The 18,085-nt window shown below is 26.2% G+C and overlaps 1 protein-coding gene across 1 annotated transcript; it reads right to left on the bottom strand.

The window, feature by feature from the left end:
- Window positions 1-259: 259 nt before the first annotated feature.
- Window positions 260-6,704, bottom strand: LOC129963725 (uncharacterized). Its single transcript, XM_056078248.1, has 3 exons — window positions 6,491-6,704; window positions 3,300-3,398; window positions 260-653 (listed from the first exon to the last, which is right to left on the bottom strand). Exons 1-3 carry the CDS (start codon window positions 6,494-6,496, stop codon window positions 357-359), a joined length of 402 nt encoding a protein of 133 aa, XP_055934223.1. The 5' UTR covers window positions 6,497-6,704; the 3' UTR covers window positions 260-356.
- Window positions 6,705-18,085: the final 11,381 nt, after the last annotated feature.

The following is an 18,085-nucleotide window of genomic DNA, read 5'->3' as shown; positions in this document are numbered from 1 at the left end:
TAAATGGAAACTAAATAAGTTTCCATAATAAGAAACATCTCTAAATTCCTACTAAAATTACTTGAAATATCATAAAATAAAAATTTATTATAGTTTTGAATTTCATATATAGCATTTAATATTATTTTGACTATTTTATATTTCATTTATGAATCGACTAAAAAGAGTAAACCAATATTGTTCTTAACAAAAACTATCCATTTTGCGCTATGATGCAATACATTTATCAAAATAAGATAATAAAAGATAGATAATAAAATAAGATAATAAAATTTTTATTGTTCTGAGGTAAGATTTAAGCAATTGATATAATACAAAGCTCATTGAAAATTATTAAAAATATTTTGCACATATATCTACAAAGCAAAATAATAGTAAGGGAATGGGCGCGAGTAAACCATTTCTGAACTGTCCAAATTTCCAGGCATTCTAACTCTATCTGATTCTTTGCGTTGTCGCCTTTTTTCTGATGTCCTGATATTTGGCCTGTATCCGTTTTGGTCTGCAACATAGTCCACGATCGTAAATGTGCCATCACGATTCCTAACTCCATAAGAACCGACTTTCTTGCCACTTATGTCTCCTGTTTCACTGTGGAAAGATGGGCCGCCAGGGTTAGCATCATGATGACCGAACGCATAATTTCCACTGTTCTGTAAGAAATTATATTGTTAGCGTACAGTAAGCGACTATTTTTTAATTGAAAAAAAGCGTAACTTTTGTAATTTTTTCCGGTTTTGGTAAAATGCTGTTAGGGAAGTTGATAAAATAAAAAAAAATATATTATATATCATAAAATATGAAATATATATATTATAATTCTTTTTCACAATAAAATGTTAAGTAATGATTTAAATGAACAAAATTATATGCAATTGAATTATTGTTTAATTTTAGGAATACTTATAATATTAGAGATTTTTATAACATTGCACAATTAAGAATCTCTACTGCATAATAATAGAAACTATATCATACAAAATTGGAGTTCATTAATGAACAATATAACAAAAATATTATATTTATTATGTATATAATATATTACACTGTTTCAGTAGTGAGTTTCAGTTTTTGAGCGAAATTATCTTCTCTGACATCAACAAAATCTATCTGTAAACAAAAGTTGAAGAGTCAGAGAATAGGAGAGATTCTTTTTAAAAATAAATAGGAGAAAGATAATGAAATTTTTCTGCTGTAGGTAAACAAGGGAAAAAATAATGTCTAACATTTAATAAAATAGTTAAAGACTAAGAAAAAATTTCCAATAATGCCCAATAAAACAATAAATGTCCAAAAAATAATTTATAAGAAATCTTCAATTATAGATTTCAAAAATATAATTTGAAATCATATTTTTATGATAGTAAATTAGTAATCGCCTTAGTTAAATAACTAAGACGATAAGTTATTTAACTAAGTCTTCAAGCAAAGTATTTTAGTGATGTATATACTCTTTTTGAAAAAATCAGGAGCCATCATTACATTGTACAGAGACGCTTTCAAATTAAGAGTTAAGCATTTTAAAAGAATTTTTATAATTTATTTCGCTAATAAAAAAAAACAAATTATATTAAATTCGTCGCAAAAAGAAATATATTTTAGTCACAAAAAGTAAACAATTGTGAAGAAGAATATAAAACTTAAACAGATAAAGACATAAAACAGACTCCAGAATAAGCATCTTAATTGCTATATAAAATTAAAGTGTGTATTCTAAAAGTAAATTTATCCTTACATTAAAAAATATCAGATAATCAATTATATTCATGCATAGATTTAAATTTTTGGAAAAGAACATTTCAAAGAAATTCTTTAACATCAAATCATATAAATAAATCGCCATTAAGCTTCATAATGGTTTCCTAACACATTGTTTATTTCCTCTTCATGCTTTCAAAGTATTCTACATAATCAAACTTATTTTTCCATCATATTTCAACAATAATATTTAATAACTACGGAATATATTTGTAGATTCTCTCACTTAATTCGAATTTTTGAATAAACAATTTTCTGTTTTCCACAACTTTTATTTCCAAATACAAGTAACGAAGGGATTATATATATATATATATTTTAAGTTTTAAGAATAAAGGTGAAAATCTGAAGAAATAAAATCGCGAGAAAATTTATTAGAAAGACAGTGGATATTAGTGCTATCAAATTTTAAAACGCAGAAAAAAAATAAAAAAGTAATCTAAAGATAAAAAAAGGAGAATAAGTAAAATTAAGCGTTTGCATTAATAGAGATGGAAAATACCACAAGCTTTTTAAATCACTTTTCATGGCAACAGGCGGCAGCATGCTGCTTTGAAATAATTTCTTTATTTCCAATGGCATTATTTTTATGAATAAAATTATTAAAATTACAATAAGAAAATGTTTAAGTAAAAAAAAAAAAGATTGTACATGTGTAATATCAACTTTGAATAATTTATAAGTTTGGCAGATTACAAAATAATAAATAATTTTTTTTTGCTCTATTATTTTTAATTTTGTTATAAATTTGCTGCTGAATTACATAAGTTAGTAATTATGAAACTTCCTGCATGAAGAGTTAGCCGTATCATTATTGTTCAATTTATCCATTTTTGACCAATCGAAATTTGAATCAGCAGATTATAAGCAAGAATTCCAGTTGTTTTTATGTGTAGAAATATTTTTATACATATTGTTTGAGAATAAGAAATGTTATTCACTTTTTTATTAATTTATTGTATTTATTTTTAATTATTTCTTATATTTATTATTGCATTTATTTTTTTATTATTATTTTATTATATTCAAATGATTGGATGACAATCACTGATCCTCCCTATTAAATTGAATAATCTTGTTAATAAACTACAATTATATAAAAGGTTATATAAAAAATTTTCTCAACCTGATTATTCTGCAAAATTACGTTTTTCTTCTAAAACTAGTGTTCATTCTATAAGGTGTATTTGCTTTTATTTTTTATTTTATTTATTTATTTCGAAGGATCTTCAATTTTACATCTTTTAGCAATGACTTTAACTTTTTCTCCTGGTATTTGTTTTGTTCAATTATTTAATTACTTCAATTTTTTTTTATTTTACTATTTTTTTGACAACATATTAGGATATTTTTATCATATCAAAGATAGTCAAAAACTTTTAAATATTTGTTTCTAAATTTTCAGTTATTTTTTTTTAAATATAAACTTAAAACTTGTTGGAAAAAAAAAGAAAATTCAAAATTTCACACTTAAAATTTTCAGTTAAAAGTAGTAGGGAATATAAATTGGAAATTTGCATGAGATTCTAGAATTTTCTTACATCTTTTACATAATATGGCGATTCAACAGGCTTCCATGCTGGATGATATACGGTTGCACCATTAGCGACAACCGCCGTCAAAGCCAAAATAATCAGAGTCTGAAATATATATATATATAAAATATTATTAAATGTTATTTCGACATTTAAAAAAATACGAAACAGTTTATCTTCAAAACACCTGAAATATTAGATATCACATAAATTTCAGCTTATTTTTAATTATATATTTATTATTTTACTATTCAATTTTGTAAAAAAAAATTATTAGTACGAATGTTTAAAATATGTCTATACTCTATATGTATATACAATAATAAAAGAATGGGAAATTATTTTGATTTTTCAATAATCAAGTAAAAATTGACAGTGCGTGCGTTTAAAAAACATTTGTAGATTTTAGCTAGAATCTAGCAACTTCTATTAATACCTGTCAATAGAGGTAATTTGTCAGAACTTTATGTAACATGCATAAAAATAGATCGCAATCTATAAATAAATCTTACTTAATAATAAAAATCAAATAAAATGCAAAATAATGAAACACAGAGTCAAATATTGGAGTTTCCGCTCTTTTAAATTAAAAGCAAGTTCAACGGCATCATTTAATATTAAATTGCAATTTACCGAAAAACTTTTGAAAAAATAAAGATCATTTCTGGAATCGGAATTCCCCTCATAATTTGGAAATCGGATAAATTTATATATGTCTTTTCACTGGCTTTGTATTTTTCCTCTTCAAATAATATATCATTTATTCTGTTTAAATTGTTCGAATGATGACGTCATAGGCACATATCCTCGTTCCCAGACAAAGTGAGATGTCGAAAATCGTTTGCATCCAAGTCATGATTTCATTTAGTACTTAGTATTACAACGGAATCAAGTTCGTTATCACAGTTTCGGCGACAAGAGAGAAAAGCTTGCTTGTTTTAATAAGTAAACCGTATATAGGTAACAGTCATAGTTAGGTAATGACAAAAAGTTGAAGAACAAGAATAACCAATTTTTTTTTCAATTTATCGTCGTCTGATACTTCTCAATTATGTTACTAAATAATTTGCATCATAATTCGGCAATGACAATATCTTCTAAAAATAGCTACTAATTATTATTTGTAAAGGTCAAGATGAAAAAGCACTTTTATTTCCATAACTAAGTCGTGCGTAGTAAGGTAATGAAAAAATTTTGATTATTAGAGAAATCAGATTTGTTTCACAGTTTCAATATCGTGAGGCACATCTCACTGACGTTAGTAGAAAACCGATATTATAATAGGCAACGGCAACATCTTATAATAATAGCAACGCAGGATTATTTAGGAATGCCGGACATGAAAGGTCACATCATGCAAGTAACGTTTTGTAAAAAAAAAAAAAAAAAAAAAAAGGCCTTCTTTTGAAAAAAAAAAAAAATTTTTTTAATTAAATAAATCTGGCTGTGTCAAAATATTATCTGTTAGGATTGTTTGTTCGAGAAAACGCAATTAATATTTTGACCGTCTAATATCAGTCTTTTGACAGTCTAGTAATAGTGCTCGCGTATAATTTCGTATAATTTAAAAAAAATAAAACTTTCGTTCTTTTCCGTATCGTCCTATAAAAAATTCTTTTGAAGCCCTATCTACCGTAAAGATGATTAATGCCGTTTCGGTTGATGATTTATCTTTTGAAATGAAAGAATAATAAGAAACAATTTAAGAAAATTCAGCAAATAAAATTACATTTCATATAAGTCATGAAGCATTCAAAACTTTTTTTTTCTTATCCATAAAATATTTTTTGAGTTATTTTCTATGCGTTCAATTTTACAACTGTTCATTTTTCAGGAAATGATCTTATTTTTTATATCGGTTTTGCTCATAAAAATGACACTCATAAATAAAACGTTCATACATAGAGTACAGTGCACTTTACAATAATTTATCCTTATTCTGATTTCCCTCTAAAGTTAAAAATATAGATTTTTATCGATAGGAGCTGGAATATCGATTGAAATAGTTAGAATAAGACTTCAAATATTTCTGTTTAAATTATCTTAATATAATTGTGATTCTCTACATTTCAGTCCACAATCAAAATTTAGATTTTTTTAAGTGTCTACTGTATAGAAAATATAACACTTATAAAGTCACATCGAAACTTGTTAAGAAACTTTAAGGGCATTTATAAAATATTATTCTTTATGAAATTAAAAAATCAGTTATGAATCCATTGAAACTCTGAATACGATAATTTTACACTTGTCATAATATTATATCATAAATTAATGAAAATACATTTATTTCATAATTTCCGAAGTGATATCTTGATTTCTGAAAGCTGAAACTATTTATTTAAATCTTAAATTAAAACTTTTGAGCATTTTCTGATTAATTAATATTAATAATCAACAAAGAGTGAGTTTTTCATGATAATATTACTAATCAGGAAATGTCCGGCGAGTTTGTTAATAAAGAAATCTAAAAAAATTAACATTATGCATGGACAAGATACAATATATTTGCGAAAAAGAAGATACAAAAATGCTCTGAATATGATTCTTCTTTAAAATAACCAATGAAAAATTACATATATCTTTTTAAAAGATCGAAGAAAAATTTCCATACATTTTATAATTCTAATATGACATAAGAATATTACCAACGATAGCAGGCTTCAAAAGTTTTAAATTATTCATTCAAGTTAACTTAAATTAAATAATTTAATATTCTCAAATAATTTAACATTCTATAAGCCAATATTTTCAAGAATTGCTGTATAGATGTGCATATAGAGGATAAATGCTACTCTTTTCAAAATATTTAGAAAGAATAGATACAGAGGATAAAATTTAGACATTTCTTTATCAAAAATTCATTTTTAATTGAGATATTTTCACATGAAAAAGCCGGGTCCTCTTTTCAGAATTTTAAAATATGTACATTTACGGCAACGTTTATTTTGGAGAGTAATGATAGAATTAATTAATTTTCGAAATAAATTACTTTTTAATTCCATTTCCAATTTGGAACATCGAATTCATTCATATACGAAATATATTATTTAATATGCGAACGGTTATGGACACAAAATGCATATACGGATCAGAAGTAAGGATTAACTATAGCATAAAAATAATTTATAAGATATTTCTATACTGAAAACAGAATACAGAGTTTTTTGCGAAAAGCTATGAAAATGTTTACTTACCTTCATGATCGCAAAGCTGTCTCGAAGTGAATATACTAAGTCAAAACACGGAAAATGTAGGCAATGAGCCTTTTATAGGTACCTTTCATTAATTACATGTCAATGCACATTCAGCAGTTTGCGCAATAGTTCATCGTGTGCCCGTTAAATCCCCAAGGCAAAACAAATGCGGGGGTAACCAGAGAAACATCTCTTTGGTAGATTGTTTAGAAAATTCTACCATCTTCAAAACAATTCAAGGTTAATACGGCAATCGACGGATCATGTTCTCTAGCTTCTTCGGAAATTCGGCCTTCATTAATACGTTACGCTTCAAAATAGGCACGTGTAAGAGTTCTTCACGTGTTCGTAGATTACTAAATTTTTAAAAGGTGATGAAAGATTTGATTCTTCTTGCTCATAGAATATCAACTTTGCGGTTTGGTCTTGAAGATGGTTTGATTTTTCATATAAGAGTCAAATAAAAATGTGTCAATGAACCAATTTCTACCGTGTGAATATCACATTTCTAATTCCTTTGATTCTATTTCTATTAATCTAATTCTATTTCTATTTAATCTAATTCTATTTCTATTTAATCTAATTCTATTTCTTTTTAATTTCTAATTCCATAATAGATATAAATCTTGGTAAAGTTGCTTTTGTTTTTCAAAAGGTATTTGTCGAAATGTTTTCGATATTTAGACTGGGGCATTTACAATAATACGACTGTAGGATTTCAACTTGCTATTATGGAACAAGAACTAAGCCTAAATACCTGTTACACATAAAATTCCAAATAAAAAAAACTTGGTAATTTTTCTGAAATGTGTGACATAACATATTTAGCCGATATGATATCAACTGCTTTAAACTAGAATGAAACTTCATTCGCGACAACTTAAGAGGCGTCGTGTATTTTTAAAAATTTATGTGCCCCTTATCAATAAGTAATTACATATTCTTATATATAGACAAAAATAATAGTAAAAATAGTTTTTTTTAATAAATCTTGAATTGAATATCAATAATTTAATAACACAAAGGTCACTCGAGCGTTGGTACTGAGAAACGACGGCCCTCTTTCTCAAATTTTTTCAAGTTATAAATATTTTTACAAATCATTAAATTTTGCATGTGATATTTAAATCCTTTAGCAGTCTAATAATAATTTTTTTCGGACTTCGAATATTGAGGAAATATATGAAATATATCACTGCACAGAACAAAGCGCATTTTTCTGTTGTGAAGTTTAGCAAATACTTGCGGTAATATAATACCTCCTCACTTTTAGGAAACAACAGGAACGGGTTTTAAATTATTTTTTATTACTGCAGGAATTTTTTTTCACCAACCTGAAATTTGAATATAAATGAAAATCAAAAATAATTTTTTATAAATACTAATTAAATAAAAATAATTTATTAATCTTTTGTTAATAAATATGCAAATAACGTGTCTACGCGTACATTTATTTTTATTATAATGTTATGGGTTTTTTTATTGCTTCCTCATAGTTGAAAAAAATTTTATAAACGAGAATAAGGAATATGAGAAAAAAAATGAAGAAATTAGTTTAACGTTTACTTTCGAAATCAAAATTAATTAACTATTAATTGCTTAGTAACATCCTCTTCGTAAAAGCATTGTCTACAACAAATTTAAACATCATGTAAAAGATTAAAAATATTCCAAATTAATTAGAAAATATAAATTTTAAGTTATTGCCAAAGACATTTCAACGCACAGAAGGATATATATATATATATATAAATATGTATTGAAATTTTCTAATTATCATGAAATGTTGATGATGTCGTGTCTGCGTAAGGGGGTGCAGTACCTTCTGAGGGTAAAAACCTCTGAGCACCCGAGGACAGAAATCTGACTTCTAACTCATACGAAGATGAAACTCACACATTCGCTTGCACAACCCCTTTTAACAAGGGGGGGGGGCACATTCACACACCTCACAGATACGAGATTAACAACCATGCCCGAACCGGGATTCGAACCCGGGATGCCCAGATAACGGGGAAGACACGCTACCCCTACGTCAGGAAGTCGGCATGAAATGCTGATATTCATCAAATTAGAGAACATTTAAAGTAAAATCTGACCCCTGTTAAAAGACATAATTTAAATTCTCCTTTCTGAAAAATGAAATTGTCCGAATAGTAATCAAAATACGCTTCACACAGCCGAAATTTTCTTTGACAATTAGGTTTTCTTCTTCACATATTAGTAATATCATAGTATGTAGTAAGTAATAATCATAGGAAGTCAGGAATACTATAATATATTAGCTATTCATATATTAATTAAAGAATATATTAATTCAATTTCATAGATCAACAAATAGTTTTTGAAAAATTAATTTTATACTTACTATATTAATCATGCAGACTTTTTTCAAAATCGAACTGTTTTTTACTTGGAACCAAAAGCACGAAGTCAACAAAATGAATGAATTTTCTTTTGAATAAGTTTTTCTTTCGAATTTTCTTCTAAATACGTTGGTTAAATTTTTTAATATTTTGTATGGAAATAAAGCATATTCCAATTACTATAAATAAAGCAAAGTAAAAGGATAAATTTATTGATTTAGGTATCTGAAACATTATTATACTACAAAAATATATTACTTTTTAATTTCTTTTATTTGAACGAGTAAAGTTAAAGTGAATAACTGAACTTTTAAGAATTTACACCAAATTTTGGGTAACAAAAATGGCTTTCATTTCTATTGTTCAAAATTATATTTTAATATAATTTCCAATGGTTCATGCTCTACCCAAGGTTTTACTCTTATTCTTTTCAAAACAAAATCCTGAAACAATTATTCTACAAAAGAAATTGCCACCTTTGATCTTGCGCTTATAAAAAATCTTATATATATATGAATACACCCCAAAAGAATTTCACTCTAACTCAAATGTCTCTCTTCGGTGAATTTCAAGCATGCCTGAAATGACCATGGCGTTGTGTTTTTCTGTGTCACTTAATAAAGCGGCATATAACGATGGAAATCTTACGAATCAGCGATTCATATGCAAATAGGATGATTGCAAACAGATATAGAAGACTTCGCTGGCCTTTTCATTCATATTTCTCTATTGTGTCATCTAACATTTCCAACTATATTAGAATAAAAGATTGATGAAAAACTTCAAAGCCAAGCGAAGTATGTCTCATAAATGCAGTTAAAACATTCATTTAATTCTAAAATAATAAAAATAAATAAACCGAGGTATTTATATACAACGAGAACTGATAAAACATTGTATTTTATATGCCAAAGAGGATTAATCGATATAACTGCAGAAATTCTGTTGCAGAAAATTCTCTTTCTTGTGAGAAATGATAAGATACAGGGCTTAGTATGGCTCTGATGAATTGATGGCTAACTTTCGATCAGAAATAGACGAGTGCATTCGATGCGAGGGTGAAAATTGCAGTACTGAAAGCAGATGGAATGATAATATTGTTGTAATAAATATAATTATGCAGATTTTGATGCGCATTTCCTTGTTATCTCTATATCTTCATTTTTTATAAAGTATTGAAATATCTATAACTGAAATTTTTTTATCCTTCTTCGTTTTCAACTTATCAAAATAGACTCGTCTGATATGAGGCCAAATCGTCAGAGACAGGCTATAATGATGAAACTCCTGATCGGTCATCTTTTAATATTATTAGCAAATCAATGATTTAGCAAGACTTACTGGATGACTTTAAGGCTGTATCTCAGCAACAGGGCATCAACCAGTTAGTACACTAAGGAATTGGTGCGCTCTCACATTGAAGTAAAATCTGCATATAAGTTTCTAGATATGAATATTAGAAATTAGTTATTTGAACTAATCCAACAAATTTCTAGATCATTGTTTCCTGCATCACTTGATTTTTTTCTTGTATTGGTATCAAGAAGTTTTACAAGACTCCCGTCCCTTCACATCAAGAACTGAAATATAGAATGTGATGTTATTGTGTTAGTTTGCACTATAAGAGCAAAATAAAAAATAAAAAAAAAAAAAAATTGTTGAAACGAATTTCTGTCTCGTCATGTTAGGTTCTAAGAATATTTGCCATATGGCCTCTAAATAACTTTATTTAGTTGTTAAATTGTTTAAAATACTTTTTAAATCATTTTACTTACTTGAAATCCATGATTTCAATACTTTCTATTCCAAAAATATATAGTTTAAAAAATCCGACAATAATGTTGAGAGATAATTATATTAATAATAAATGTGTATACTGTCTCTATTATTATATAAAAATGATTTTTTTCAATAAATTCAAACTGTTATCTTTTTTGGCATGCCATTTTACTTGTCAAGCAATTTTTTCTTTCGATTTTTTTTTAATTTTTAAAAAAATGTTTTTTCTCAAAATTTATAACAATACATTTCATTATTGCAAAGAAGTTCAAGCTGTTTTCATTGTTTCATCAGCTATTTAACCCCGTGTTTTCCTTCCATTCTTGAAAGATAAGTGGAAAATGAGTGAGTAATATGCGAACACGTGAGAACAAAAAAGTGAAGAACCGCAAAAGAACACAGGAAATGGAAGATTGGTTACTTGTAAAAAGGCGTTTTTAATGTCATCACAATGTCAATGTCACGGAACTTGATTCCACAAAGATCCACGCACACAATAAACATAGCAGGTATAAGGCTTTGTTGAGAAAATCATGAACATCAAATTATAAATTATATGAATATATCATTGAACACAAAGTGAATTATATTAAATATATGAATTATATGAATGTATCACTGAACACAATAACTATTTCAGGTGAGCCAGAAAGCAAAAATGCATCAGATTATCTTCAAAAAAAAAAAAAGGCAGAAACAGCCGTATAATATTTTCAGTATTCTAATGGTTCTAAAGACAAGTATGAAAAGGAATTAGCTATATCATTTTTATTCTTTACCTTAAAAAATTGTTAATTAAATGCCGATAAAAAATCACTCCAAAATAATTTCGGTGAAAGATTTGAAATTACGCTTTGAAAAAAAAGAAAGTTCTATTAAAAATGAAAAACTGAAATTGAAAACATTGGTAGAATGCAAATTCATAGATAGACAGTGAGATACAAATCAAGAAAAATGACGAATGAAATATGTCATACACTATCAAGGAAACCTCAAAAAATTAGAAATTTTTTACATTTACCTTAGTTATTGAATACTCCGCGAAAAGTTTGAAGTTTCAACTATCTTTAATCGAATTTCGAAATATTTGACACCAAAATTGTACGGATTAATTTCGATAAATACCATTTGTATTATCAAGGTTTATCTTTTACTACGTATAATAAAGTGGGTACAAAAATTATTCTAAAAGGAATTTTATATATCATAAAATACATGAAAACAAGTGTATTTATCAAAAACTATCTTGGGAAACAACATAAATGTAAAAAAGGAAGAAAAAATTAAGATTTTGTTCAAATCTTTTAACTGAAACCTTCATAGTAATTTTCCAATGTTTTTAGAACTATTCTTACAGAAGAAGAAAAATAATTCAAAAAATATTATACATACATTATATTCTATAGCTATAAAAGAATATACTAAAACCCTCATTTCTATGAATTCTTGCAGAAGAACAGGATCTCTATTTTATATCCGATTTTATGTAAACAAAATTTGAATTGTTTGCATGAAATTTTTACATTTTACATGAATTGCATGAATAAAGCAGATTTTGTAATTTAATCAAATTTCCAAGCTTTTTTTTAATTCATAAATTATAAATTCATTTAGATGTTGATTTTTGTAATTATAATCACTTCTGACTTTTCTTTAAACAAGTATAGTGAAGCAAATAATTTCTTTTCCACATAAAAAAGGAAATTGGGAAATCATGTCTGAATGATTAAAGATCCATTTTTCTCCACCTCATTTCAGAAATAAAAGGTGATACTTCATTCATTTTAAAGAAATTAATTCGATTATACGAAAATATCACAAAATAACCCCTTTCGGAACAAAAACATAGAAAAAAATAACTATGCATTTAATGAACACTCGTGTTATTACAAATGGAAATTAAGGACATTTCATAATTAAAAATGAAGTTTCAAGCAAGAAAAATGAAAGCTGTCACGTTGATTTAAGTGTTACAAAAACTTTACTGATCTACAAAAAGGCTAATTTGCATAAATGATGAATTGCTTCTAAGAAGCTGCAAGGTGATGTGTCAAATGTCGTGGACCCTATTCAAATCTTGACTTTAAAAGCACTTGATTTGTCGCAGGAAAGTCTTCCGCGTGACTGTTACAGAGCAAATGTCTGGAAAGCCATTACTGCTATTGATTTTTTTTTTTAGTCTGACAAACGATAAAATTTGCCATAAGCCAAAGTATTTTGCTCCTGAATGTTATTGGCTGTTGTATATAATTTATACTAACATCCAAAATGATCTTGAAAACTCAGCCCTCGTAACGATTTAAAATATGTAATTAAAATAGTTTTAAAAAATTTATTCGAGCTTCTATCGTTTGTTAGAAGTTAAAAATGTTAGTTTTATAAATCTCTTATATTACAAAATAATAATTCGAATAGTTTAAAAAAATTGTTATTTTTCTTTGAATATTGGCTACAACCAGAATTATAAATGATTTTGCATAATATGAATTTTTTAAAATTAGAAATATAATAGTCAAATTATAGTAACATATTATTTAATACAATATAAATAATATTCTCCAATTATAGTAGTTAAATTTGAATTAGAGCATTTTGGCATACAGGTTTTAATATTTCAATAATTTCAGTAAATAATTATATATTCAATAAATAATTATCTATGAAATTATATAATAATGTAACCTTAATGATGTTCGATAATTCATCTTTTGGAGGACAGAGTTTCTTATCAAACAATAGAAAAAATACCGAAGATCTGAATTAAAAAGTGTTGCTAAAATGTATAAAATTTTATATTATAAATTACGAATATTCAAAATAACGAGAGATAAAAATCGGTTTAACTTTAAATTTCATATGTACATTAAAAATTATTTTAGCAAAGTAAAGGAAAGATAATTAAAAAAAAATAGACAAGACAATAAATGAAAAAAATTGTTCTCTTTTCCTTTCGCGCCACAATCATAAAAAAATGGAAAATATTGTTTGCGGAATTGATTCGATTATTTATTATCGAATAAATTCCTGCGTTGAAATAAATCAAAATATCATCTTCTTTTCCTATATTTCTTTTCGATATGCTTTAAAAAAACGTTTTAGTATGTGATACATTTATTCAAATTTTTCCAACTACAGGGTGAAAAGCCTAAAATTTCTTTGCTATAAGTCAATGTAATGTCACATTATAAATTAATCCAATAATGCATCATCATAATCATTTAACATCTAATGCGCAATCAGGTGTTTATTCTTGATTAGCCGATTCTGGCAACCAACTGGTTCACAAGAAATATTGGTTATATTTATTTCAGTTAAATTGTTTAAGTATAACTGCAAGCCCGAATCTTCTGTTAAACTATTCAAGGTATGTATCAACCTTTTCAATGGAAACTAATTCCATGACATCATAGTTCTATTAAAAATATAAATATGCGGCTCAACAATTTTCTAAACTCCGCGTTATTATAATTTCGCCTTTTTATTAGTTTTATAAATTACACCTATTATTACAACATTCAACCTTAGTTTTCAGCAATTTAATAAGAAAATGCCACGATTAAATATGTGATGAAAGAATGAAAACGGTTTGAATTTCATTTCAAAGATGTTAACTATTTTGTACCTCCGAGGTGCACATTTTCACCTTTCACCTTTTTTTTTTTTTTTTTTTTTTAATCTAATGACTTGCAGTTTCGAAACCAGTTGTTGTTTTCGTCAATCCAGTAATGCTTTCTGACAAATAAAAAGAAGTGAAAAAGAAAAGAAGAAAAAGAAGTGTCTTGTTTATATCGTTGGCAAATGAATAATATTATTCATATTTTTTTAACATCTATTGTGCAATCATAGATTTATTTTCTATTATCTGATACAAAGTACACGAAATGAAGATATTATCAGTAAGAAATAAATCAAAATACTGTATAATAGATGTATGGCACAGTGTGGACGATGATAAAATACTGATTGTACTAGTTAAGCTATTTCTTTTATGAATACATTCATGAGCAAATTTTATCAACGATTACTCCAAATAAAGTTTTTTGTCATTTTGATGGCCATTAATTTAATGACGTTTTCTGATACATTTTAGTATAAAAAAATGTGGAGTGAACGTTATAAAAAGGCAACTACAAAACTAACGAATCATAGTTAAGAGCATAAAATAAGGAACATTATGTTAGGCTCAAAACATACTCAGATTGGTAAATTGCATAGCAGTAAATGATTTTAGTCTGAACCTCTGATTTTGTTAAGATCTTAATAAGTCAAATTCACCATAAAAATAAACATAATCGAAATCAACAAGCCATAATATTCACTTCAAAATGATTTGCTTCGACCATGTTCACAGGTGTGAATTCAAATACACTATTTGTTTAAATCCGTTATTTTGAAACACTTTGTCAAACTTTAAAATTACAAATATAATTTCCAGCAATTTTATTACGAAAAAAAAAACTGTAATTAAATCTTTTTTTTTTCACTGGCTCTACTTAAATGATTTATATTTATTTTTTCACGTTAAAGGGAAGAATTTTTCGGTTTATTATTTTAAAATCTTGATTTAAATAATTAATATAAAACAAGAATGTTATGATATAGTAGATAATATCTATAAATATTAAAAAGCACAATTGAATTTTGTAAAATAATGATTAAAATATCAGGTAATAAAAGTTTTACTTTCACCTTTAAACTCGTTATATACATTTCAGCTTGAATAAAAAAAAGGTGATGAAAATATATTCATAAATTTGTTAAGCCATCAAGAATTTCATATGGTTTGGAACTTTATTTTTAAGTACATAAAATTGAAATTAAAAGTAACAAAGTATTTTTTTTTTTTTTGCAATACAATTATCCCATTCCCTTATTCATTTATAGTAACAGTATAATTTTTAATTTAATTCAATTTTGAAGTGTATGAAACAGTTCATTTTCAATAATATAGAACTCTAAGTTTTTATAAAATAATTAATATTCGAATCGTACCAATGAATAAACTTTTTTTTTAACTTTTTGGAATCATTTTTTCTATTTTAACAAATTTAGGCAGATAAAAGTTATTTATAATTTAATAAATGTAAATATAATAATGTCAAAATTAATACAAAAATTTTGCTTTTTCCGGCTCACAGAGGAAATAAAATTTTATTTAAATTACGTTTTTCAGACTGCATAATTAAATAAATGTTAAGATTTAAAATAGTAAATTAAGAAAAAATTAGAATGTTGGTGAGTATAAATACATTAATATGCCAACAGAATTTTCCCATATAAGTGGAGAATTTATTTATCTATTTTTACAAAATTCAGTCAGTTTATTTTTCATAATTTGTAATTTAGAAGAAAATATGAAGATTGTACGATTTTTAATAGCATGTAATCTGTAATTGAATCCTAAACACTTAATCTGTTCATTAACCCTATGAGCCCTAACTCGCCCGAGATCGCCCCGTCCAACAAAAGTCTGACTCAGGCGCTTTGAGGCGGTTAGATGAATTTAAGAGGTGAATGGTATTTCGAGGCGAGCGTACCATATGCTCGCTATGACGGTCCGTTAACCTTGACATTGATTGATGACCGGCTTTTCAAGTGTGCTATGCCTGAGAAGGAAAAGGACACGTCTGATAGTAACTAGTTTTTTTTTTCTGATAGTTTATTTAATTACATATTGATTTTTCTAAATTTATAGCATTACGAAAAAACAGGAATTAGATATAAAATACAAATTTCGTCACTTACTGCTTCTTTCCTCACTTTTTTACAATTAGTATATTTTAGAAAAATATGATGACTGCTAATTAAAGTCAATTACTGTATAAAATTTAGGGAAAAAAAGTAAAATTTGATGCATTCAGTTTCAATTTTGAAGGTTCTTCTGTAAAAATAAATGAAAAATAATGAACCAATTAATAACTGTCTACATGCGTGAGAAACGTACAAATAATCTTAATATTTTTATTACCTTATTTGTCAAAAACTGAGTTTTATACAAATGCAGAAATCTTGCTATTTGGAATAAAATCTATTATGTTTTAATTATGAAATTAAATAGAGAATATTTATTTTAATTTAGAGAGTAATTTGAATTGCTGTAAAAATTCTATAAGATTTTGTAATAGAATTTTTTTATGAAAGTAAATAAAATGTTATTTGAGGAATGGAATACGATAATTCTTTATCTGTGAAATATCGCCAGAGCACTCTACCCCCTCCCTCTAATTATGTACTTTAATTACTAATATGAAAATATATTTTCTTTCTCTTTTTTTTTTCCGAAGAAGCAAATGAAGACAGAATTGTGTTAAGATACACGTCGCAATCATTTTAACTGGATTAGTTTTCCAGGGTATTAAATATACAATGTAGAAAAGAAGAGGATATTTTAATAAACTGCATTCTGTATTACTGCTGATATTTGGATAATTTAAATTTTAATATATTTTAAATTTTAAAAGATAAAAGATATTTTAAATTTTTTAAAGATATTTTAAATTTTATATTGGCAAAATAATAAATTTTTACGATATGTTTTTTTTAAACTTTTTCATTAGATTCCTTTCAGTTTTTCGAGCCACCAACCCCTTATTTAATATTGCACTATATCAACAAAGTTTGTAAAAATATTATTTTTAAGTTGGAAATCAAATAAGAGCATGGTCAATTTTACTTTAATGAATAAATTAATTTAAATTATTTTATTAATAATTATAAAATGAAAACAAGCTTGAATTCTCAAGATTTTTGTTTCTAAAATAGCTCCCCATTCTTTGCAGACTTCATGATAATTTTCATATGCTTTATATAAAGCTTTAAAATAATAATTAATAATTATAATAATAAACAGTAATTCTAAACTACGAACTTAAAATCCCAACTTTATTTTTATTATTATATGTTTTCATATTTCATAAGTAAGAAAATGTACTTTTGAAAACAAATATCCGAGATTCGAAAATAATAATGTTTTATGCTTAATTACTTTATCCTTATTTTATTTTTAAAATTATGTCTTAATAATTCTATCGCAACAATAAAATACAAACAAAAAAATGCACAGAAAATTGTGGAAGCACGTGTGAGTTCAAATTCAGAAACAACAAATTAAGAATACCATTCTTTCAAACCGCAAACTATAACCCCATGGCCTGACCCCCAAAACTGGCCACGCACTTGAATTATAGCTCAGTAGGTGTCACCCCCCCCCCCCCTGCTATCTCTCTGAAGGAAAATACGATTCCATTTTGATTTCGTCCACAAAAAACGGGTCATGGCTTTGAGGAACTGGAATTCTCACGCTTGCCGGGCTCATAGAGTTAAAAATATCAAATATTTTTTTATCCACTTTGTTTTTTTATAGTAAAAATTTTGAATACTACATTATAAATTATTCCAAATTCTTGTTTAAAACATTTTACTTGTGTCATTCATATATTAACACATAATT

This window comes from Argiope bruennichi, chromosome 3, assembly GCF_947563725.1.
Source record: "Argiope bruennichi chromosome 3, qqArgBrue1.1, whole genome shotgun sequence".
NCBI classification, from domain to species: domain Eukaryota; kingdom Metazoa; phylum Arthropoda; class Arachnida; order Araneae; family Araneidae; genus Argiope; species Argiope bruennichi.
The sequence above is the reverse complement of the archived record's forward strand: the minus strand, read 5'-3'. Positions and strand labels throughout refer to the sequence as shown.